This window comes from Lepidochelys olivacea (genome assembly GCF_965140295.1).
Source record: "Lepidochelys olivacea isolate rLepOli2 genome assembly, chromosome: 1".
NCBI classification, from domain to species: domain Eukaryota; kingdom Metazoa; phylum Chordata; order Testudines; family Cheloniidae; genus Lepidochelys; species Lepidochelys olivacea.
Genome location: NC_140411.1, coordinates 740813 through 765807, shown reverse-complemented (window position 1 = coordinate 765807; position 24995 = coordinate 740813). Strand labels below are relative to the sequence as shown.

The 24995-nt window shown below is 65.7% G+C and overlaps 1 protein-coding gene across 2 annotated transcripts in view; it reads right to left on the bottom strand.

Annotated features, from left to right (window-relative positions):
* APBB1 (amyloid beta precursor protein binding family B member 1) overlaps nt 1-24995 on the bottom strand; it is a 39223-nt gene that overhangs the window by 3714 nt on the left and 10514 nt on the right. For both annotated transcript variants that reach the window (XM_084648354.1, XM_084648355.1), the window contains 8 exons: nt 16587-16792; nt 16006-16062; nt 12635-12720; nt 12445-12499; nt 11181-11318; nt 9688-9815; nt 2341-2455; nt 83-167 (listed from right to left, as the gene is read on the bottom strand). In XM_084648354.1, the coding sequence (XP_084504480.1) occupies nt 83-167; nt 2341-2455; nt 9688-9815; nt 11181-11318; nt 12445-12499; nt 12635-12720; nt 16006-16062; nt 16587-16792 (870 nt within the window). The remainder of the gene's footprint in view (nt 1-82; nt 168-2340; nt 2456-9687; nt 9816-11180; nt 11319-12444; nt 12500-12634; nt 12721-16005; nt 16063-16586; nt 16793-24995) is intronic.

The window sequence follows — 24995 nt, the reverse complement described above, 5'->3', positions numbered from 1 at the left end:
TCCCGCCTGGCCCCAGCCATGCCACCCCCCAGCACTCGTGTCCCCACCCTGCCATGAGGCCCCCAGTCGTCCCCCCCGCTACCTTGGAAGGGAATCTCCACCATCTTGGCGTGCTCCAGTGCGAGGCTGTTCACCAGAGCCCGGGTGCTCTGCCGCTGCGCCATCATCTAGGGGAGGGGGGTCACAGCGGGTCTGGCTGCAGGCGACCCCCCCCCCCAGGCACCGCTACCCCTCCCCAGGCACCAGGCCCCCCGCCAGGCACTGCATCCAGCCCCCCCGGACACCGACACACACGCTGGGGTGAATCCCTGCCCCCCCACCCACCCAGCCCAGCCAGCCCCACACGTGTGGGGCGCCCCGGGGCCAGCTGGAGCTGGGAGCCATTCCCGCAAGCCTGGTGTGATGGGGCCCAGGGGCAACACACCCAGACACACCACATGCTGTCTGACCGGTGGGGACTGGCGCCGGGCGAGCCTCTGCCCCGGGTCCACAGCCCAGCCCAGGGGCTGGCAGAGACCCCAGGAAACCTCTGCCCAGGGCCCTCGGGGCTGACCCACCTGGCTGGCAGCAAGGGCCAAACCGGGGCCTGCATGAGAGAAGGGGTCTCATCTGGGAGCAGATGCCCTGCAGGCTGGTGGTGACGGGGGGAGGTTCGGGGGGAGGTTGGGAGCGATCAGGGGGGTTGGGGAGGTCGGGGGGGTCTCACCTGGGAGCAGACCCCCTGCAGACTGGTGGCCATGGGGGGCGGTTCAGGGGGGATCAGGGGGCCCGGAGAGTTCGGGTGTTCTCACCTGGGAGCAGACCCCATGCAGGCTGGTGGCATCAGGGGGGAGGTTTGGGGGGGCTCAGGGGGTCTGGGGAGGTCAAAGGTCTCACCTGGGAGCAGAACCCATGCAGGCTGGTGGCCATGGGGGGAGGTTCGGGGGGGCTAAGGGGGGCCCGGGGAGGTCAGGGGGTCTCATCTGGGAGCAGACCCCCTGCAGGCTGGTGGCCATGGGGGGAGGTTTGGGGGGGCTAAGGGGGGCCCGGGGGAGTTGGGGGATCTCACCTGGGAGCAGACCCCATGCAGGCTGGTGGCCATGGGGGGAGGTTCGGGGGGGCTAAGGGGGGCCCGGGGAGGTCGGGGGGATCTCACCTGGGAGCAGACCCCCTGCAGGCTGGTGGCCATGGGGGGAGGTTCGGGGGTGCTAAGGGGGGACCGGGGGGTTGGGGGATCTCACCTGGGAGCAGACCCCATGCAGGCTGGGTGGCCATGGGGGGAGGTTCGGGGGGGCTAAGGGGGGCCCGGGGAGGTCGGGGGGTCTCACCTAGGAGCAGACCCCCTGCAGGCTGGTGGCCATGGGGGGAGGTTCGGGGGGGCTAAGGGGGGCCCGGGGAGGTCGGGGGGTCTCACCTGGGAGCAGACCCCCTGCAGGCTGGTGGCCATGGGGGGAGGTTCGGGGGGGCTAAGGGGGGACCGGGGGGGTCGGGGGATCTCACCTGGGAGCAGACCCCCTGCAGGCTGGTGGCCATGGGGGGAGGTTCGGGGGGGCTAAGGGGGGCCCGGGGAGGTCGGGGGGGTCTCACCTGGGAGCAGACCCCCTGCAGGCTGGTGGCCATGGGGGGAGGTTCGGGGGGGCTAAGGGGGGACCGGGGGGGTTGGGGGATCTCACCTGGGAGCAGACCCCATGCAAGCTGGGTGGCCATGGGGGGAGGTTCGGGGGGGCTAAGGGGGGCCCGGGGAGGTCGGGGGGTCTCACCTAGGAGCAGACCCCCTGCAGGCTGGTGGCCATGGGGGGAGGTTCGGGGAGGCTAAGGGGGGCCCGGGGAGGTCGGGGGGTCTCACCTAGGAGCAGACCCCCTGCAGGCTGGTGGCCATGGGGGGAGGTTCAGGGGGCTAAGGGGGGCCCGGGGAGGTCGGGGGGTCTCACCTGGGAGCAGACCCCCTGCAGGCTGGTGGCCATGGGGGGAGGTTCGGGGGGGCTAAGGGGGGCCCGGGGAGGTCGGGGGGTCTCACCTGGGAGCAGACCCCATGCAGGCTGGTGGCCATGGGGGGAGGTTCGGGGGGGCTAAGGGGGGCCCGGGGAGGTTGGGGGGTCTCACCTAGGAGCAGACCCCATGCAAGCTGGGTGGCCATGGGGGGAGGTTCGGGGGGGCTAAGGGGGGCCCGGGGAGGTCGGGGGGTCTCACCTAGGAGCAGACCCCCTGCAGGCTGGTGGCCATGGGGGGAGGTTCAGGGGGCTAAGGGGGGCCCGGGGAGGTCGGGGGGTCTCACCTGGGAGCAGACCCCCTGCAGGCTGGTGGCCATGGGGGGAGGTTCGGGGGGGCTAAGGGGGGCCCGGGGAGGTCGGGGGGTCTCACCTGGGAGCAGACCCCCTGCAGGCTGGTGGCAATGCGCTTGGCTGGCGTCTCGCACCGGAACACGTGGCATTTTAGCATCTGTGTCAGTGGGTCCCGGGCCACGTAGGCAAAGTCCCTGTGGGGGGAGACCCGGAGGGTCAGAGCCCCCTGCTGAGCCCTCACCCTGAGCACTGAGCAGAGGGGTCAAGGCTGAGTTCTGGAGGTCACGACCTCTGACCCTGCCTGCCAAACTGAGCCCTGCAGCATCTTCCCACCAACCCGGCCGGGCAGAAGGGATCCACGGCCCCCCCCAGCCCTGGGCTCCGCGCCGGCCTGGCGGGCCGGACTGGACCCAGATCGACCTGAGGCCAGATCCCGTCCATCCAGGGGCCAGACGAGACAGGTGTCAGCTGAGATGTGCAATGAGTCTGGAGCCAGTTTCCCCTCACCAAGGGGGGCCCCCATGGGGCTGGCAGCCGGGTGCAGAGCCCAGAGCCCCCCAGCAGTGGGTGCAGAGCCCAGAGACCCCCAGTAGCGGGGTGCAGAGCCCAGTGCCCCCCCGGCAGTGGGTGCAGAGCCCAGTGCCCCCCCGGCAGTTGGTGCAGAGCCCAGTGCCCCCCGGCAGTGGGTGCAGAGCCCAGTGCCCCCCGGCAGTGGGGTTGACATACTGGGGATTTTCCCTTGTTATGTTGTATGTGAGTGTGATGCTCTGTACCTCGGAGGAACACCCAGCACCCCCATGTTCGTCTTTATAAAATGATTGTGTGGTATCCAGTGCGAAGTTTGTCGTGCTCGGGGTCTTCGGAAGTCCCATGATGCCCTGAGCATTGTTGTTATCGTGATGCTATATGTGTAATTTCATGTCTATAGTTAAGAGGCTGGAAATGTGTCCTCCTGGCTTAAAGCAAGCCCAGGCAAAACTCTCCAAGGGCAGACAAGCCGTTCACACCTCATCAGGACAAACCCGGCCCAGCCTCACAGGAACAAAGGACACTGGCCTAGGCAGCAACACAGGATCTGTTGGTCTCTCAAGTGAGTCACCCCCCCTTCCCTTGGTCAGTTTGGGACTGCGATGAGGTAATGCTCACCTGACCCTGAAGGGGGGGGGGCAAAGCCAAGAGGGAGGAAAGGACATGATAAAAGGAAGAGACGTTTGCCAGGCTCTTCCTCTCTCTTCCACCTCCATCTACAGACGCCACCACCCGCAAGCCACTGAAGCGCTGATGAAAGGGGAGAGCCTGGCTGAAGGGCAACCAGCCAGCCTGTGGTGAGAAGCATCTAAGCTTGCAAGGGCACTGAAAGTGTTAAGATCAGCTTAGGATGAGTTCTGCTTTTATTTCATTTGATCAAGTCTGACTTGTTTTGCTTTGACTTATAATCACTTAAAACCTATCTTTGTAGTTAATGTTTGTTTGTTCTACCTGAAGCAGTGCGTCTGGCCTGAGGCGTGTCAGAGCCTCCCCTTAGCATAACAAGCCTGGTGCATATCAATTAATTTGTTAAACTGACAAACTCATATAAGATTGCAGTGTCCAGTTGGCATAATGGGATGTTGCAAGACTGAGGATCCTAGGGTTGTGTCTGGGACCGGAGCTATTGGCTAGTGTCATTCGGTTGCATAATCCAAGGAGCAGCTTACATGCAAAGGCTGTGCGTGACCTGCCCAGGAGTGGGGGTTCTCACAGCAGAGCAGGGTCAGGCTGGCTCCCAGAGTCAAGGCTTTGAGTGACCGAGTGTGACAAATTGGGGATTTTCCCTTGCTATGGTGTATGTGAGTGTGACATTATGAAAGGTGACATAGGGCCAGAAAGAGTTAATTAACTCACAGACTGACCTGACCCAGGGCCGAACTGTAAAGACTGGTTGGGAAGAGATGTAAATGAACAGAGCAGCCGGCATTGTTATGCAGCCGGCATTGTTAGAGAAGGGCAGAGGTTTGCACAGGTCTTGTGATGTCAGCAAACAAGTGGGGGAGGTCGAGGCTTGACAAAGCCCTGGCTGGGATGATTTAGTTGGGGATTGGCCCTGCTTTGAGCAGGGGATTGGACTAGATGTCCTCCTGAGGTCCCTTCCAACCCTGATATTCTATGATTCTAAGCCTTGTCTATGGCTATAGCTTTGATTCAAAGATCAAAAAAGGAGTATTAATATTTCAGAAGATACTTGAGTGGAATAGTGTTATTGTCTACATGTCTCTTTGAAGGTCGTGGTAACGTGTATCTGAACTGTTCAATGGATAAATTACCCTGGGCTAATTGCCAGGATGTTTGGGAGAAGGAAAGTTAACCCTATTGTCTTCTCAAGCCAAAAGGCTGCAGGAAATGTATAAAAACCCTGGGACACGATCCTTCTTCATCCCAGATCTGCTTTGGGTTTCAAGAGGGGGAACCCTGAGCCATAAGGATGGAGATCCCCAGTCACTGACTGGAGTCACCCTGAACATGGACGTTGGACTATGACCTCTGGACTATTTCTAAAAGGGCTTTTGGCCATGACAAACTCATCTCCGCTCTGTATCTGGACCTCAAGAATTGAATTCAAGTCTGTCTTTATATTGATCTTTTCTTTTTAAATAAATTTTCGTTTAGTTAACAAGAATTGGCTAGAAGCGTGTATTTTGGGTAAGATCTGAGTTCTAATTGGACCTGGGTCTGGGGCTTGATCCTTTGGGGTCAGGAGAATCTTTTCTTTTCTATGATGCGATCAGATTTTCAGTAATCATCATCATACCTGACAGGTGTGTCTGGATGGAGGCCGGGCACGTTGAGGGAACTGCGTTGTTTGGACGTCTGAGTAACCAGGGAGGTACTGCATGTAGATAAATCTCCGCATTAAGCATCTTCGCAGAACTTCCACACGACTTCGTGTCAGGCCTCTTCGTACAACCTTGTCTTGGGTCTGTCCATGCGCGTCCTCTGTTTTCATGCAACTTTGTGTCAAGTCCTTTGATATGGGAACTTTGTATCAAATCCTGATACAGAAACCTTGTATTGAGCTTGGTATAATGTCATAGCCCCTAAGGACAGTTAAGGTAGAAGAAAAATGTCTTTTCCCGAGGACCAGAACAAGCTCCCCAGCCCCCGTTTTAGTCCATTGCCCCGTTGGATGAACGAGGTGTGAACGGGGGTGGTGGAAGGCCGGCACCTCCAGACAGCCGCAACCCTCGGAGAGGGGATGGGAGCCAGGGCCAAGAACAGCAAAACCGGCCCAGTGGGCTCACGGCAGAAGAGCAGACGTGTTGACGGCCTTGGGGGTTAGACGCGGCACCTTCTTTTGAAAACACCCTCTCTGGACGTAAACGTGGGGCAGTGGGACAGCGCCCAGAAGGAAGTGCCGCCAGGGACCCACAGACACAGATTTTGACGCTGGGCTCGATTTGCGGGAGAGGGAAGCGGCTATATATGTGAGGTGTCGTGCAGAGGACCCTGGGTCTCGTCTTGTCAACATGGGAGCATCGATCCGGATCGGCAGAACCCGGCTCCACCCCTCCCCCGTCGAACTCACCTGGCCAGAGATGTTCAGGGGAGCAACGAGGTGGTAACGAGGAGACGGCGTGTGTGCGTGTGTGTGCGGGAGTGTAATATCCACCCTATGCCGATGACACAGTGCGGATTGATACATGGATTACCTTGTCCCCCCCCGAAAAGATCCTGTCCAGAACTCGAAGTACCACACACACACAGGCTGGTTTGGGCTGGCTGGGTAAATCTCAGCAGTGGAATATCCACCCGCGTGTGGGCTTTGTCTGCCCCGGTCTGTTTGCAGTTCACGCTGGTGGAGTGTCCTCAGCTGGCTCCATGGGCAGCACCATCACAGTGAGTCTGACTGTTTTGCATGAATGCTGGTTGTGCCTCAGTTTCCCTGTGTATTGCACCAGTGCCTGGGTGGGTGGGAATAAGCATGCGTGACTTTTGCCGGGGCTGCTCCAGCTGCCTGCAGGGGTGCTGTGGCCGCCCCTTCATAACCTGAGACACCGGAGGGGGATGCGACCAGATGACTCTGGCCCAAGAAGCGAGAGAAAGGCCAGAGGAGGAGCAACGGGCAGGTCAGGAGCCAGGCAGCTGGAAGCGAGTCGGTCTCCGCTGGCTTGGGGCGCAGTGGTGGTGGGGGAGGGAACCAGAGCCCCGGCTCTGGGCTCCATTTGCCCCAAGATGGACTTGGCTGAAAGTCACTGATTTCTGTGCTAACAAGTTCTGCCCTACGCTGTGGTTCCTGTCGCCTAATAAACCCTCTGTTTTTCCGGTTGGCTGAGAGTCACGTCTGACTGCAGAGTTGGGGGGCAGGACCCTCTGGCTTCCCCAGGACCCCGCCTGGGCGGACTCGCTGTGGGAAGCGCACGGAGGGGCAGAGGAGGCTGAATGCTCCGAGGTCAGACCCAGGAAGGGGGAAGCTGTATGTCCTGCAGACAGTCTGCTCAGAGAGAGGAGACTTCCCCAGAGTCCTGCCTGGCTTCGTAGGGAGCAGTTCCAGAGCATCGCCTGGGGACTCCGAGACAGGGGTGCAGAGTCCAGCGCCCCCCCAAGCAGCGGCTGTTCCTCTGAAGGCCTTTTCAGATTCCAAGCAATTTCCCCCCCACATCCCAAACCCCAAGGGACAGTGCCTCCTCCCCAGACTGCTGGAGGCCCCTTGGAGAGCAGGGGGGCCCAGTGGCAGTGGGAAACGGGACTGAGGTACAGGGGGGCACAAGGGGGGCAGATGGCATGTGGTGGGGGGGTGACAAAGTGTGAATGTTCTTAATGTTTTGCCTGAACACTGTGTGTGCCTCAGTTTCCCCATGTGTTACTCAAGTACCGAGGTGGTGGGACAACGGTGTGTTATCATTGCAGAGACCCCCAGAGGGCAGGTCTCTGGTGGGCTGCAGAGAACGGCCGACAATTGGTAGCCTGGTGTCACGGAGTGTGGGAGAGTCAGGGCCCCGCACCCCCCACTTCCTGCGATTCACCAGGACTCTTAGCCAGCCAGTAACACAGAAGGTTTATTAGATGGCAGGAACATGGTCTAAAACAGAGCTTGTAGGTATAGGGAACAGGACCCCTCAGTCAGGTCCATCTTGGGGAACAGGTAGCCTAGACCCCGGCTCTGGGTCTCCCTCCGTTTCCCCAGCCACCTCCAAACTGAAACCCCTTCCAGCCGTCTCAAACAGCCTCCCCGCGGCTCCTCCTCCAGCCTTTGTCCAGTTTCCCCTGCCGAAGGTGTCACCTGGCCCCAGCCCCCTCCTGAGTTACAGGCTCAGGTATCGTCCCGCAAGTGACGTCACCCCCTGATACCCCTCTACCATCCAGCACCAATGCAGCCAGTCCCAGTAACATCCGCAGGTCAATGCTCCCCACTCCTTGCTCCATCACACCTGGCAGCTGCTGGCCAGGCCCCCTCCTCTGCAAGGAGCAGCCGGGGGTGTTGGTGCACCTGGGGTGACCTGCTGGACCGGGGAAAGGGACAAAGGACGGAGGACGGCAATGGGCGTGATGGGGGCTGGGCAGCTGGAAGCGAGTCATTCTCCTGGTTGGGGACTCAGGGGCGAGGGCCCAGGGCTCTGCCCCCCACCAGATGGACTTTGCTGAGGGTCCCCGATCCCGGTGCTACCAAGCTCTGTTCTACGCTGGGTTCCCGACGATAATAACCCGTCTGTGCCACACGCGGGCTGGGAGTCACGGCTGGCTGCGGCGTGGGGGGCAGGGCCTTTTGGGGGTGAGGGTCCCCAGGGGTCCCGCCCAGGGGGACTCGCTGCGGGGAGCTCATGGGGTGACCAGGGGGCTGAACGCTCCGAGGCCAGACCCAGGAGGCCCCGAAGCGGAGCAGGGTCCTTGCCCTGGGACAGGTGCCCTGAGGGCAGACGCTGCCCAGAGTCCTGCCTGGTGTCACTCGGATCGGGGCCAGCGCCCCCAGCCTGGGCGCTCTGGAAAGAGGGCTGACGGGAGTGTGACGTTGTTGACATAATCTGGGACCACGTAGATCATTGTTGCAACCAAGGTCCCGTAGTGGCACCAAATCTTGTATACAGGGAGTCAAAGAAGGCGTCTAAGACAAGGTGATGGTTTGCTGGTTAGGCTGATGCTGTCTATATGTGTGTATCATTTCTGTACTTAAAGATATAGGTATTGGCTCTGTACTGTCTGTATTTCAAACTTGTGCTGTGCTTCTGGGTGACACCCCAGACACGTTGGTGTCAGCTCTGCCCAGCCTGCTGGATGGGCCATTAAGGACCATCAGCGATACAATTGCAGGGACTTGCCCATGTGACTCCAAACTCCATTTTGCTGTAACTTCCCACAGTAAGAACAAAGAGGGGTTCGTACACCTGGAAGAGACTATAAAAGGGTGATGTCTCATCTCCATCTGGTCTTCAGTCCTGATTCTTGCCTCTGGAGGGACTTTGCTACAAACCGAAGCTTTGAACCAAGGACTGATGACCCATCCCAGCTGGGGATGTTCTCCAGAGACTTGATTTGAACCTGCAGCTTATTCCATCATTGCTGCAAGCCTGAACCAAGAACTTGGCCGTTACTGTCTGTCATTGATTCCATTTCACCAGTTCTAGCTCTCATCTCTGTCTTTTCCTTGTATGAATAAACCTTTAGATTTTAGATTCGAAAGGATTGGCAACAGCGTGATTTGTGGGTAAGATCTGATTTGTATATTGACCTGGGTCTGGGGCTTGGTCCTTTGGGATCGAGAGAACCTTTTTCCTTTTACTGGGGTACTGGTTTTCATAACCATCTGTCCCCATAATGAGTGACACTGGTGGGGATACTGGCAAACTGGGGTGTCTAAGGGAATGGCTTGTGTGACTTGTGGTTAGCCAGTGGGGTGAGACCAAAGTCCGCTCTGGCTGGCTGGTTTGGTTTGCCTTGGTGTGCACAGAAACCCCAGCTTGGGGCTGTAACTGCCCTGCTTTGAGCAATTTGTCCTGAATGGGCACTCTCAGCTGGGCCCCGCCAGAACCAGCCTCGTTACAGGAGGCCAGACGGGGAGAGCACACGGAGTCCACGGCACATGGCGGGCCGATGAGGGCAGACAGTGGCCATGGCACACTGGAGGCAGATGTGGTGCAGACGGAGGGGCACATGGGGGGCAGATGGCACACAGGGGGGCAAAGGGGGCAGTTGGGGGCCATGGCACATGGGGGCCAGACGGGGGGGCACACTGGGGCCATAGCACATCGGGGGCAGATGGAGGTCATGGCACATGGGGGGCACATGGGGGCCAGATGGGGGGGACACGGGAGGACACACCGGGGTCAGACGGGGGCCATGGAACACGGGGGGACACACGGGGCCGGTCCGTGCCCCGGAGCGTTAGGGTGGCCGGGCGAGGGGGCCCCCAAGCTGCGCCCTGCAGGGGCACGGCCGGTTGCCCAGGGCCACCTACCTGCCATCGTCCCGGCCGACGCCCCACACGCGGATGGTGGCCACGGGCTGGGCGTGCAGCAGCGTCCGCGCCACCGGATCCACCAGCTGCAGCGTCTCGTGGTCCAGGAACATCAGCATGGCCCGGCCCTAGGGGGAGAGCGGGGTGAGCGGGGGCAGGGCGGGGGAGGGGCTCAGAGCGCGGGGTGAGCGGGGGCAGGGGCTCAGAGCGCGCGGTGAGCGGGGGCAGGGCGGGGGAGGGGCTCAGAGCGCGCGGTGAGCGGGGGCAGGGCGGGGGAGGGGCTCAGAGCGCGCGGTGAGCGGGGGCAGGGCGGGGGAGGGGCTCAGAGAGCGGGGTGAGCGGGGGCAGGGCGGGGGAGGGGCTCAGAGCGCGGGGTGAGCGGGGGCAGGGCGGGGGAGGGGCTCAGAGCGCGGGGTGAGCGGGGGCAGGGCGGGGGAGGGGCTCAGAGCGCGGGGTGAGCGGGGACAGGGTGGGGGAGGGGCTCAGAGCACGGGGTTGGGGGGAGGGGCTCAGAGCGCGGGGTGAGCGGGGGCAGGGCGGGGGAGGGGCTCAGAGCGCGGGGTGAGCGGGGGCAGGGCAGGGGAGGGGCTCAGAGCGCGGGGTGAGCGGGGGCAGGGCGGGGGAGGGGCTCAGAGCGCGGGGTGAGCGGGGGCAGGGCGGGGGAGGGGCTCAGAGCGCGGGGTGAGCGGGGGCAGGGCGGGGGAGGGGCTCAGAGCACGGGGTTGGGGGGAGGGGCTCAGAGCGCGGGGTGAGCGGGGGCAGGGCGGGGGAGGGGCTCAGAGCGCGGGGTGAGCGGGGGCAGGGCAGGGGAGGGGCTCAGAGCGCGGGGTGAGCGGGGGCAGGGCGGGGGAGGGGCTCAGAGCGCGGGGTGAGCGGGGGCAGGGCAGGGGAGGGGCTCAGAGCGCGGGGTGAGCGGGGGCAGGGCGCGGGAGGGGCTCAGAGCACGCGGTGAGCGGGGGCAGGGCGGGGGAGGGGCTCAGAGCGCGCGGTGAGCGGGGGCAGGGCGGGGGAGGGGCTCAGAGCGCGGGGTGAGCGGGGGCAGGGCGGGGGAGGGGCTCAGAGCGCGGGGTGAGCGGGGGCAGGGCGGGGGAGGGGCTCAGAGCGCGGGGTGAGCGGGGGCAGGGCGGGGGAGGGGCTCAGAGCGCGGGGTGAGCGGGGGCAGGGTGGGGGAGGGGCTCAGAGCACGGGGTTGGGGGGAGGGGCTCAGAGCGCGGGGTGAGCGGGGGCAGGGCGGGGGAGGGGCTCAGAGCGCGGGGTGAGCGGGGGCAGGGCAGGGGAGGGGCTCAGAGCGCGGGGTGAGCGGGGGCAGGGCGGGGGAGGGGCTCAGAGCGCGGGATCAGCATAGGGTCAGAGGTCAGACCTGGGGCAGGGCAGCAGTCGGGGGGATGCCTGGCTGGGGATTAGCCCTATGGGGACCCCATTCCCTGCAGCTCACTGCCCAGCCCAGCCCGCGCCCCCAGGGACTGGCCCCGCCCCCCTCCTCCCCCGCTCACCTGGTCCCAGCCCCCCAGCGGGGGGGGCCCGCGGGGGGCCAGCTGGCGGATGCAGGAGTTCACAGCCGCGCTGCTCTTGCCTGGCGCCATCTCCTCCTCGCTCATCTCCACCCAGCCCAGCGACCGCACCGGGAAGCTCTGGGGAAGGGGGCACACCATGGGGCCGCTGCCAGCCCCCCAAACAGCCCCCTCAAGGCACAGCCTCCCCAGCCAGTCCCCCCGGAATAGCCACCCCGCCAGCCTCCCCCGCCAGCCTCACCTCCTGGCAGAGCCACCACCGCCAGCCCCCCCCCGGCACAGCCCCCCGGCCACCCCCCACCGACTCTCCCCCTCCTGGGAGAGCCACCACCGCCAGCCCCCCCCCCGGCACAGCCCCCCGGCCACCCCCCACCGACTCTCCCCCTCCTGGCAGAGCCACCACCGCCAGCCCCCCCCCCGGCACAGCCCCCCGGCCACCCCCCACCGACTCTCCCCCTCCTGGCAGAGCCACCACCGCCAGCCCCCCCCCCGGCACAGCCCCCCGGCCACCCCCCACCGACTCTCCCCCTCCTGGGAGAGCCACCACCGCCAGCCCCCCCCCCGGCACAGCCCCCCGGCCACCCCCCCACCGACTCTCCCCCTCCTGGCAGAGCCACCACCGCCAGCCCCCCCCCCGGAACAGCCCCCCGGCCACCCCCCCACCGACTCTCCCCCTCCTGGCAGAGTCACCACCGCCAGCCTCCCCCCCGGCACAGCCCCCCGGCCACCCCCCCACCGACTCTCCCCCTCCTGGCAGAGCCACCACCGCCAGCCCCCCCCCTGGCACAGCCCCCCGGCCACCCCCCCACCGACTCTCCCCCTCCTGGCAGAGTCACCACCGCCAGCCCCCCCCCCGGCACAGCCCCCCGGCCACCCCCCCACCGACTCTCCCCCTCCTGGCAGAGTCACCGCCGCCAGCCACTGGAGGGCCTAGGGTCTGACCGAGGGGGGCGGACGGGAGACATGGGCTGGCTGGGCCCAGGGTCTGACCCAGGGGTGAATCATACCAGGCTAAATGGATTCACTTGCTGTACTTAGCCGGCAGCTCCTCCCAGCGCCATGACAACCGTAACCCGGCAGCCCCTGCTGCCCCGGCGCCACGACGACCGTAACCCGGCAGCCCCTGCTGCCCCGGCGCCACGACGACCGTAACCCGGCAGCCCCTGCTGCCCCGGCGCCACGACGACCGTAACCCGGCAGCCCCTGCTGCCCCGGCGCCACGACGACCGTAACCCGGCAGCCGTACCTTGGAGCCCAGGGGCGAGCCCAGATGCAGCGTCTGTTCCTCGGTTTTCGGCGCGCTGAGGAAGAGCAAGAGAGGCTGGTGAAGCCCTGGGCACTGCCTGGTGCCTGGCCCCCCGCACCCCACGGGACGGGCCCCTGGGCTGATCTCCGTCACCCCCAGCCCGTGGATCCTGCAGCCCTGCCCTACTCACGTGAGGCTCAGCAGTGCCAGGTGCAGGGTGGGCTGCTCCAAGCCCTGCTGCCCGGGCTCCGGGGTCCCCTCCTCCGACGGGACGTCCTGGGCAAGGAACAGAGCGTCACAGCGTGTCAGGATGGACAGAACCTGCCCTGGGACCCCTCGCAGCCCCGCCCTGCCCCTGGGACCCCTCGCGGCCCTGCCCTGGGACCCCTCGCGGCCCTGCCCTGCCCAGGGACCCCTGGCGACCCTGCCCTGGGACCCCTCACAGCCCTGCCCTGCCCTGGGACCCCTCGCAGCCCTGCCCTGCCCTGCCCTGGGACCCCTGGCGACCCTGCCCTGCCCTGCCCTGGGACCCCTGGCGACCCTGCCCTGGGACCCCTCGCAGCCCTGCCCTGGGACCCCTCGCGGCCCTGCCCTGCCCTGCCCTGGGACCCCTCGCAGCCCTGCCCTGCCCTGCCCTGGGACCCCTGGCGACCCTGCCCTGGGACCCCTGGCGACCCTGCCCTGCCCTGGGACCCCTGGCGACCCTGCCCTGGGACCCCTCGCGGCCCGGCCCTGCCCTGCCCTGCCCTGGGACCCCTGGCGACCCTGCCCTGGGACCCCTCGCGGCCCTGCCCTGCCCTGCCCTGGGACCCCGGCAACCCTGCCCTGGGACCCCTCGCGGCCCTGCCCTGCCCTGCCCTGGAACCCCTGGCGACCCTGCTCAGGGACCCCTTGCAGCTCTGCCCTGCCCAGGGACCCCTGGCGGCCCTGCCCTGGGACCCCTCATGGCCCCGCCCTGCCCCTGGGACCCCTCGCAGCCCTGCCCTGGGACCCCTGGCGACCCTGCCGTGGGACCCCTCACGGCCCTGCCCTGCCCTGGGACCCCTGGCGACCCTGCCCTGGGACCCCTGGCGGCCCTGCCCTGCCCAGGGACCCCTGGCGGCCCTGCCCTGGGACCCCTCATGGCCCCGCCCTGCCCCTGGGACCCCTCGCAGCCCTGCCCTGGGACCCCTGGCGACCCTGCCGTGGGACCCCTCACGGCCCTGCCCTGCCCTGGGACCCCTGGCGACCCTGCCCTGGGACCCCTGGCAGCCCTGCCCTGGGACCCCTGGCGACCCTGCCCTGCCCTGGGACCCCTGGCGACCCTGCCCTGGGACCCCTCGCAGCCCTGCCCTGCCCAGGGACCCCTCGCGGCCCCGCCTATCCCTGGGACCCCTCGCAGCCCTGCCCTGGGACCCCTGGCAACCCACTCTGGGACCCCTCATGGCCCTGCCCTGCCCAGGGATTTTCCCTTGTTATGTTGTATGTGAGCCTATGTGAGTCTTACTGTTTTGCATGAATGCTGTGTGCCTCAGTTTCCCTTTGTATTGCACCAGTGTCTATGTGGTGGAGTGGGGCGCATTGACCTGGGGATGTTGGGGGGAGTTAGACTGGGACTGGCTGCGCTGGTGCTGGATGGTGGGGGGTATCAGGGGGTGATGTCAAGGGACGATACCTGAGCAGGGGCCCTGAGCCCAGGAAGGGGTTGGGGCCAGGTGACACCTGCCCAGGCACCTGGACAAAGGCTGGAGGAGGGGGTGGGGGGTGGGAGGGGGCTGGGTGCGAAGGCTGGAGGAGGTTTCAGATTGGAGCTGGCTGGGAAAACGGAGGGAGACCCGAGGTCGGGGTCTAGGCTCCCCACCCCCAAGACGGACCTGACTGAGGGGTCCTGGTCTCTGCACCTACAAGTTCTGGTTTGGACCAGGTTCCTGTCGCCTAATAAACCTTCTGTGTTACTGGCTGGCTGAGAGTCCCGGTGAATCGCAGGGAGTGGGGGGTGCGGGGCCCAACTCCCCCACACTCTGTGACACTAGTCCCCTCCCATCGCCCCACTGCCCGGTCCCCTCGCCCCCACTGTCTGCCACCCTCAGGCTCACAGCTCAGGCCTCCCTGCCCCTCAGAATCCAGGTCTGCTCTGTGCCTGGCCTGTCCCAGGCCTTGGGGGTGACCCCTGTACTGGGCCGGGCCCCAGGCCCCCGCAGCTCATAGGGGAGGCCCGTGGCCTCCGAGGCTGGTGTGAAGTGGGACTGTTCTTAATGTCTCCTCTGAATACTGTGGGGATGCCTCAGTTTCCCCTCAGCATTTCTTAAGTCTCTAGGGGGTGGGATAAGGGGGTGTGATTGTTGCAGAGCAAAGGGCCAGGGTACATAAATGGCCGACACTCTGCCTCCTGGCAACTGATGGCCTGGGCCCTTCCCCCCTGCAAGGTGAGAGCTAAAGGGTTGGAGAACAAAGGAATCCGGTGCCCTCCTGGCCCAGGAAAGGGACAAAGCCCAGAGGAGGAGGGGCTGGAGAGAGTTTCAGTTTGGGGCTGGCTGGGGACATGGAGTGAAGGGCAGACGGGGTTGTCTGGCTCACTGCCCCCCAAGATGGACTCGGCTGAGGGGTCCTGTTCTCTGTACCGACAAGCTCTGTCTTAGACCATGTCCCTGTCATCTAATAAACCCTCTGTTTTACTGGCTGGCTGAGAGTCTCACGTCTGACTGCGGAGTTGGGGGGCAGGACCCTCTGGCTTCCCCAGGACCCCGCCTGGGGGGACTCGCTGTGGGAAGCGCACGGAGGGGCAAAGGAGGCTGAATACTCCAAGGTCAGACCCAGGAAGGGGGAAGCCATGTGAGCTGTTTGTCCTGCAGACAGGCTGCTCCCCGAGAGGAGACCCCGTGACAGCTGGGCTGTTGGCACCAGCGACCCGTCTCTGTCCGGGCTCCCTGCCGCAAATCCGGCCCGGTCAGGCCCTGGCAAGGGGCTGGTGCGTCCCCGTCAGGGCGCGATGCTCCCCGGGACCCCGGCAGGTCCCCTTGACCAGTCACCTGGCTACTGGCTTCCAGGCCGTGGCTGGCTAGGGGTGGGGCTAAGCCACGGGCCAGAGGCAGGGGAGGGGGCTAATCCATGAGACATCAGAGGAAGCCAGTGAGAGGAGCCAGCCCAGCTGTGGGACGCCAGCCCAAGCTCTGTTCCCCTGTCCCCTCGCTCCCTGGCCCCGCGTCCCACCCTCTTAGAGGGGATTGTTCAGGGCTTCGTCTTTCTGATCCTCTGCTGATCTGAGTTCGTTTCCCCCACGTCCTTTTGCCCAGACAGGGGGCGACCCCCCCCACACCGCTCACTGGGTGGCCATGCAAAGAACAGAGGGAAACTGAGGCACACACGGGATTAATACAAATATTACAGAACGCCCCTGCCCCCAGGACACAGGCCTGGTCCCTGCCCCCACAACGGGACGTGGTGCCCACAGCGACCTGGCCCGTGCTTTGCTGCCATTCTCCAGCCACTGGCTGGGTGGTGAGCACCCCGATTGCTGCCCAGCCTGCCCTGCCCAGCCTGGGCGCCCCCAACACCGGCCCCACCCCGCAGTGCCGCACTCACCTTCCAGCCCTCGGCATCCGCCAAGCGCTCGGCCTCCACAAAGCCCGTCCAGGTGAGCTGAACAGCGGGACAGAAACCAGCCAGTGTGGGTCAGTGGCCTGCCCCGGGATTAGGGGGTGTCTGTCTGCCCCCGATGGGTATCACCCTCTGCCTCGTGGGGCGAATTCCCAGGGCTGCCCAGAGATAGGGGGACACCAGAGCAGCATCTCTTTGTCCCCTGATGAAGTGAGCTGTAGCTCACGAAAGCTTATGCTCAAATAAATTGGTTAGTCTCCAAGATGCCACAAGTCCTTCTCTTCTTTTTACGGATACAGACTAACACGGCTGCTACTCTGAAATGTGTCCCCTGAGGGGTCGAGGATCCCCAGGGAATCTGAGGCATCGCCCTCTGCACCCCAGGGTGGGGGGTCCCCGGGGCACTGGCAGTGTCTCCCCAGGGTGGGGGGTCCTTGGGGCACCAGCAGCATCTCCCCAGGGTGGGGGGTCCCTGGGGCGCCGGCAGTGTCTCCCCTGAAGGAGGGGTGGCCCCTGGGATACTGGCAGCACCTCCCCAGGGTGGGGGGCATCCACGGGGCTCTCACCTGCTGCTCTTCAGTGGGCGTGTTCCCCTGGGAGTCACGGTCGGGGCCGCGGCCCCCCTCGCCCTGCCCCAGGTCTGTGGGCGGCTCCCACTGCGTGGTGCCCGTGGGGATGTGCCAGTAGTAGGTGCCCGAGGCGTCCTGCACCCTCACCCATCCGGCCGGCAGGTCTGAGTCCGTCTCGAAGGCGTTGCGGGCCCAGGAGGCGTCTGTGGAGGGTGGGGGGTAAGTGGGGCCAGGCGCCCCGGGGAGTTGGCATGGACCAGAGCTGGGGCAGGACGAGGCCCCAACATCGGCCCAGGCCCCAGCCCAGCCGCCACCCCACCGCCCTGCCCCTCACTCTGCCCACTCGTCCCCCCAGGGCCAACCCTCACCTCAGCCCCCCCAGCCCTCCAGCCCTTTCCAGGGTGGCTGCTTCCCAGGGCCAGCCCCAGCCAGGCCCGGGGCTCCCCGGCGTGACCTGGGCTCGGCTGGATCGACTCGCACGGCCCCAGCGCCGGCTCGCTCGGGGCACAGCCAGCCCCCCATTACCCCCCCATTTCCCAGCAGTGACGGAATCGTTGCCTGCAGCCCAGGCCAGCGCGTGGCGAGCACCGGGCTGGGAACAGCCCCTGCGGGACCCCAGGAACAGCCCTGGAACCCGGGGCCCCCATTGCAACGATGGGCGGTGCCCGGCAGAGCCTCGTCCGGACGGCACCAAGTCAGACGTCTCCGAGCCTCTGCCTACGACACAGTCCCCTTGTCGTCCCCCCCAGCCACACCCAGCCGAGCCGGGCACCAGCCAGACCCAGCCAAGCACAGACCCAGCCAAGCCGGGCACCGGCCAGACCCAGCCAAGCACAGACCCAGCCAAGCCTAATCTAATCGCCTGCCCCCTGCTAATCTAATCGCCTTTTATGATGAGATTACTGGTTCTGTTGATGAAGGGAAAGCAGTGGATGTATTGTTTCTTGACTTTAGCAAAGCTTTTGACACGGTCTCCCATAGTATTCTGGTCAGCAAGTTAAGGAAGTATGGGCTGGATGAATGCATTATAAGGTGGGTAGAAAGCTGGCTAAATTGTCGGGCTCAACGGGTAGTGATCAATGGCTCCATGTCTAGTTGGAAGCCGGTATCAAGTGGAGTGCCCCAAGGGTCGGTCCTGGGGCCGGTTTTATTCAATATCTTCATAAATGATCTGGAGGATGGTGTGGATTGCACTCTCAGCAAATTTGCGGATGATACTAAACTGGGAGGAGTGGTAGATACGCTGGAGGGGAGGGATAGGATACAGAGGGACCTAGACCAATTGGAAGATTGGGCCAAAAGGAATCTGATGAGGTTCAATAAGGATAAGTGCAGGGTCCTGCACTTAGGACGGAAGAACCCAATGCACAGCTACAGACTAGGGACCGAATGGCTAGGCAGCAGTTCTGCGGAAAAGGACCTAGGGGTGACAGTGGACGAGAAGCTGGATATGAGTCAGCAGTGTGCCCTTGTTGCCAAGAAGGCCAATGGCATTTTGGGATGTATAAGTAGGGGCATAGCGAGCAGATCGAGGGACGTGATCGTTCCCCTCTATTCGACATTGGTGAGGCCTCATCTGGAGTACTGTGTCCAGTTTTGGGCCCCACACTTCAAGAAGGATGTGGATAAATTGGAGAGAGTCCAGCGAAGGGCAACAAAAATGATTAGGGGACTGGAACACATGAGTTATGAGGAGAGGCTGAGGGAGCTGGGATTGTTTAGTCTGCAGAAGAGAAGAATGAGGGGGGATTTGATAGCTGCTTTCAACTACCTGAAAGGGGGTTCCAAAGAGGATGGCTCTAGACTGTTCTCAATGGTAGCAGATGACAGAACGAGGAGTAATGGTCTCAAGTTGCAGTGGGGGAGGTTTAGATTGGATATTAGGAAAAACTTTTTCACTAAGAGGGTGGTGAAACACTGGAATGCGTTACCTAGGGAGGTGGTAGAATCTCCTTCCTTAGACGTTTTTAAGGTCAGGCTTGACAAAGCCCTGGCTGGGATGATTTAACTGGGAATTGGTCCTGCTTTGAGCAGGGGGTTGGACTAGATGACCTTCTGGGGTCCCTTCCAACCCTGATATTCTATGATTCTATGATTCTATGATTAAGCCGGGCACCAGCCAGACCCAGCCGAGCCGGGCACCAGACCCAGACGAGCCGGGCACCAGCCAGACCCAGCCAAGCACAGACCCAGCCAAGCCGGGCACCGGCCAGACCCAGCCAAGCCGGGCACCAGACCCAGACGAGCCGGGCACCAGACCCAGACGAGCCGGGCACCAGCCAGACCCAGGCGAGCCCAGACGCAGCCGAGCCAGGCACCAGACCCAGCCGAGCCAGGCACCAGACCCAGACAAGCCCAGACCCAGCCGAGCCAGGCACCAGACCCAGACAAGTCCAGACCCAGCCGAGCCCAGACCCAGCCAAGCCAGACACCAGACCCAGACAAGCCCAGACCCAGCCGAGCCGGGCACCGGCCAGCCCCAGCCGAGCCCACAGTGATAGTGATCACTGGGCCGAATGCGTCCCAGCTCAGCCTCCCCATGAGCAAGGGGGACGCAGCCACCTGCCCCTCCCCCCGCACGGCCCAGCACTGACGAGCAGCTCCTGCCATGGGCTGCCCCACCCACAGGGACAGACCGACAAACCCAGCCGGGGCTGCAGCCCCCCCACCCCGCCAGCAGCTGCAGGGCCCCCTCCCCCAAACCCAGCCAGGGCTGCAGGGCCCCCTCCCCCACCCAGAGCTGCAGCCCCTCCACCAGCCTTTGTCCTCTGCATCCCCCCATGGGATGGGCACTTGTCAATTTGGGTGAGTTTCAAGCACTTTAATGACTCCTCAGTCCCCCCAGACAAGCAGGTGACCCGCACCTGCGTTCCTTCGCCTCCCCAAGAGCAAACTCAGTCCCTTCCCTCCCGCCCGGGAAACGAGGCACGCCGGGGAAACTGAGGCACACCAAGGCTTCATACAAATATTGCCAACAAACGCCCGCGTTGTCCCCCTGCACTGAGCCCAGAGACCCGGGTTGGGCTGAATCCTCTTCCCGGAAGGCCTCCAGCCCGGCTTGAGGGGCACCAGGGCCAGCGACACAGGGGGACTTTCCATAACATCCTCACTAGGTGGGGAAACGTGGTTGGCAGAGACCCAGAGATCGGCTGTGACAGCGCCTGGCTGCCTGGGGCCCACGGCCATGGGGAGCCCCACAAGACAACGGCCCCTCCAACTGCCCGGACATTTGGCACCTAGCGACTAACAACCAGGGATGGGTCCCGCTCGGCAGGGAGCCAGCCCCTGTGACCAGCCGGAGAGCAAAGGGCGGAGGAGGGGCCGGGGAGAGGGGTTGGGAAGTGGGGGGCTGCCAGAAGGAGGAGAAGCTCCTGGATGGGGATTACAGAGAGGCCAGGGGGCTCTGATCCAACCCGGCTGGCCCAGGCTCTAACTCTCTGCGCTGGATCCAGACCCCCAGGCACCCCCCTGCTGTTACCCGCTGGCTGAGTCACTGCAGAGTCAGGCAGGGGGGTGCCTGGCTCCCTTGGGGTACAAGTCTCCCACGGGGGTCCCACCCAGGGGGACTCACCGAGGGAGCTCCCGGCGTGAGGTGGGGGCTGGGGGCTCTGAGGCGAGGGGCTGACCCCAGCGAGTGTGACCCAGAAGGGGCTGACGCCTGCAGGGGGCCTGCCAGGGCCTGTCCTGGAGCCGGGCAAGGGCACTGGACCGGTGGAGCTGGGCAAGGGCTGGTGGAGCTGTGACGGACGGTTCCACTGACCAGGCATGTCCCTGGATTCAGCTTCCAGCCCTTTCTTGGCCGGCCTGTCCCCCCAGAGCACAGAGCCCCCGAGCCAGCCGGTCCCCCCTGTGACGAAGTGGGAATGTTCTCAATGTTTTCTCTGAATACTGTGTGGGTGTCTCGGTTTCCCCTCGGCATTTCTTAAGTCTCTAGCTGGTGCGATAAGGGGGTGTGATTGTTGCAGAGCCCTAGAGGGCCAGTGGGATGGTGTCTGCACAGAGAATGGCCGACACCCTGTCTCCTGGCCACCGATGGCCTGGTGCTGACTGAAGGGGCTGGAGAACAAAGGGATCAGGTGGCCTCTTGGCCGGGGAGAGAGAGAAAGGCCAGAGGAGGGGCTGGAGAGTTTCAGTTTGGAGCTGGCTGGGGAAACGGAGGGAGACCCAGTTGGGGCTCTGGGCTCACCGCCCCCCAAGACGGACCCGGCTGAGGGGTCCTGTTCTCTGTACCTACAAGCTCTGGTTTGGACCATGTTCCTGTCGTCTCATAAACCTTCTGTGTTAGTGGCTGGCTGAGAGTCCCGGGGAATCGCAGGAAGTGGGGGGTGCAGGGCCCAACTCCCCCACGCTCCATGACACCCCCAGAGCACGGAGCCCCCAGCGCAAACCAGCCGACGCTCCTTTGTCCTTAAGGCGCCATAGACACAGACCCTCCCCCCAGACACAGACCCCCCCCACACACTGAGCTCAGGGCCCCGACATGCCAGGCACCCCACAGAGCCCCCCAGCCGACGCCCCGGGCACTGTACAGTCTCTGTGGACAGTCCCTGCACACCCAGACAGATGTGGGGGGCAGAGGGCCTGAGGATCACACCGGACGCCCCGGCAGAGCCCGGCCCTGCACCCAGCCCATGGCCCGGGTCTGAGCCCTGGGCCTTGGCCCCAAAGCAGCCTGCAAACAAGCCCAGGCCCCGAGACGCAGCTCCCGAGAGCTCACCCTGCCCGGGGCTCCTCTGGTGCTGGGGGCAGGCGGGCAGCGTCCGTGGTCGCTCCCAGAGCCTGGCTGTGCCCCGCTCCCGGCTCCCTTCCTGGGCGAGCAGCCAGCGAGCGACGGCCTGGCAGGGATCCGAGCTGTACGTGGTGCTGACAGCCGGTGCCACCCGCCCCCGTGGGCACAGCTGGCCGGGAGCAGCGTAAACAGCCTCCTGCCTGGCTCTGCGCAGCACCGTGCCCTCCCCGGTGCCTCCGGCTGCCTCCCCCGGGGCGGGGGCCCTGCGAGCTGCATGGAGCTCGCTGCAGCTGGCATCCACACACCGCCCTCGCCCCCCTCGAACGGAGCTCAGTGGGGGGGTCTGGGTCGCCTTCGGGGCAAAGGAGCATCGGCTGGTTTGCACTGGGGGCTCCCTGCTCTGGGGGGGACAGGCCGGCCCGGGGACTCTGTGCTGTGGTGGGACAGGCCAGTCCAGGGGGGCTCCGTGCTCTGGGGGGGACAGGCCGGCCTGGGGGCTCCGTGCTCTGGGGGGACAGGCCGACCGGGGGGGCTCCGTGCTCTGGGGGGACAGGCCAGCCCAGGGGGCCTCCGTGCTCTGGCGGGGACAGGCCAGCCTGGGGCAGCTCCGTGCTCTGGGGGGACAGGCCGGCCCGGGGCGGCTCCATGCTCTGGGGGGGACAGGCCGGCCCAGGGACTCTGTGCTGTGGTGGGACAGGCCAGTCCGGGGGGGCTCCGTGCTCTGGGGGGGACAGGCCAGCCCAGGGGGCCTCCGTGCTCTGGGGGGGACAGGCCGGCCCGGGGGCTCCGTGCTCTGGGGGGGACAGGCCGGCCCGGGGGGGACAGGCCAGCCTGGGGGCTCCGTGCTCTGGGGGGGACAGGCCAGCCTGGGGCGGCTCCGTGCTCTGGGGGAGACAGGCCAGCCGGGGGGGCTCCGTGCTCTGGGGGGACAGGCCAGCCCAGGGGGCCTCCGTGCTCTGGGGGGGACAGGCCAGCCTGGGGGCTCCGTGCTCTGGGGGGGCACAGGCCAGCCCAGGGGGCCTCCGTGCTCTGGGGGGGACAGGCCAGCCTGGGGGCTCCGTGCTCTGGGGGGGCACAGGCCAGCCTGGGGGCTCCGTGCTCTGGGGTGACAGGCCGGCCGGGGGGCCTCCGTGCTCTGGGGGGGACAGGCCAGCCTGGGGGCTCCGTGCTCTGGGGGGGACAGGCCGGCCCGGGGGCTCCGTGCTCTGGGGGGGACAGGCCAGCCCAGGGGGCCTCCGTGCTCTCGGGGGGACAGGCCAGCCTGGGGCAGCTCCGTGCTCTGGGGGGACAGGCCGGCCCGGGGCGGCTCCATGCTCTGGGGGGGACAGGCCGGCCCAGGGACTCTGTGCTGTGGTGGGACAGGCCAGTCCGGGGGGGCTCCGTGCTCTGGGGGGGACAGGCCAGCCCAGGGGGCCTCCATGCTCTCGGGGGGACAGGCCGGCCCGGGGGGGCTCCGTGCTCTCGGGGGGACAGGCCGGCCCAGGGGTGTCCCTAGCCTCTGTTTGCCAGAAGCTGGGAACTGGGGTGTCACAGAGTGAGGGGGAGTCACGACCCTGCACCCCCCTCCCGGCTCAGGTGACAGGCTCAGGTATCGTCCCTCCAGTGACGCCCCCCCCCGCTATCCCATCCCCAGTGGAGACAGTCCCAGCAAAACTCCCCTGTGACACCCCCAAGTCAATCCACCCCCCTCAGTCCCTGCTGCAGCACAGGGGGACGGGGACGGGACCTGGGCTGGACGGACCGTCAGGCTGACCCAGTCCGGCCGTTCTCATGTAACTACTCCTGTGCCCCACATAGCATCTGCCCCCCCCCGCCCCCCGCCCTGCCGCTGCCCCTCACTCCCAACCCACAGCCCTGGGCTCCCCCAGCTCTGCCAGTGTCCCTCTAGGGGCCCCCATCCCTCATCCAGGCCCAGGGTGGGGACTGGCTGGCTGTGGGGCAAGGAATGGGACATGAGGCCTGTCCCCTCTGGGGGGCACCAGTCCTGTGGGGGAGTGGGGTAAGGTCCATGGCTCCTGTCTGATCTGGAAGGGACCCAGGAGTCCTGACACAGCTCCCCCTCCCACCTACTCAGCGAGGCGACTCCTCTGGTGAAGCTGGCCAGAGACTGCCGGGGCCCCAGCTCCTACGGTGGGTGCTGCGGCCCTGTGCCCCCCGCTCCATGCGGCTGGCCAGGTCACAGCACCCCCCCGCCACTGACTGGGCAGTGGGAGGTGGTCCATATGGGGGGGCAGCAGGATGTGGGGGGAAGGGGTCGTTGTCCTGGGGCAGATGCCCTGAGGGGGGACGCTGCCCCAGAGTCCTGCCTGGCGTCACTCAGGGCAGGGCCGGCACCCCCAGCCTGGGGCTCCCTGTGGGGACCCCGGCAGAGTCAGGCGTGCTGGAGGTTCCCAGGGGGCCGAACCCCAGAGAGAGCCCCCCTCGCTGTCACGGTGCCCTGGCAGCCAGTAGCCAGGTGACTGGTCAAGGGGGACCTGCCAGGGTCCCGGGGAGCATCGCGCCCTGACGGGGACGCACCAGCCCCTCGCCGGGGCCTGGCCAGGCTGGATTCGCAGCAGGGAGCCCCTGACAGAGACGGGTCGCAGGTGTCAACGGCCCAGCCTCGGAGGCCACGGGCCTCCCCTGTGAGTTATGGGCGCCCGGGGCCCAGCCCAGTACAGGGGTCCCCCCCATGGGCCTGGCAGGGACACCCCCATTGATCTGTCCATCCGCCCGCGCAGAGCTCCGCCCCTCCATCCAACCGCCCGCGCAGAGCTCCGCTCCCTCCATCCAACCGCCCGCGCAAAGCTCCGCCCCCTCCATCCATCTGCCCGCGCAAAGCTCCGCCCCCTCCATCCATCCGCCCGTGCAGAGCTCCGCCCCCTCCATCCATCCGCCCGTGCAGAGCTCCGCCCCCTCCATCCATCCGCCCGCGCAGAGCTCCGCCCCCTCCATCCAACCGCCCGTGCAGAGCTCCGCCCCCTCCATCCATCCGCCCGCGCAGAGCTCCGCCCCCTCCATCCAACCGCCCGCGCAGAGCTCCGCCCCCTCCATCCATCCGCCCGCGCAGAGCTCCGCCCCCTCCATCCAACCGCCCGCGCAGAGCTCCGCCCCCTCCATCCATCCGCCCGCGCAGAGCTCCGCCCCCTCCATCCATCCGCCCGCGCAGAGCTCCGCCCCCTCCATCCAACCGCCCGCGCAGAGCTCCGCCCCCTCCATCCATCCGCCCGCGCAGAGCTCCGCCCCCTCCATCCATCCGCCCGCGCAGAGCTCCGCCCCCTCCATCCATCCGCCCGCGCAGAGCTCCGCCCCCTCCATCCAACCGCCCGTGCAGAGCTCCGCCCCCTCCATCCATCCGCCCGCGCAGAGCTCCGCCCCCTCCATCCATCCGCCCGCGCAGAGCTCCGCCCCCTCCATCCATCCGCCCGCGCAGAGCTCCGCCCCCTCCATCCATCCGCCCGCGCAGAGCTCCGCCCCCTCCATCCATCCGCCCGCGCAGAGCTCCGCCCCCTCCATCCAACCGCCCGCGCAGAGCTCCGCCTCCTCCATCCATCCGCCCCTGCAGAGCTCCGCCCCCTCCATCCATCCGCCCGCGCAGAGCTCCGCCCCCTCCATCCAACCACCCGTGCAGAGCTCCACCCCCTCCATCCATCTGCCCGCGCAGAGCTCCGCCTCCTCCATCCATCCGCCCCTGCAGA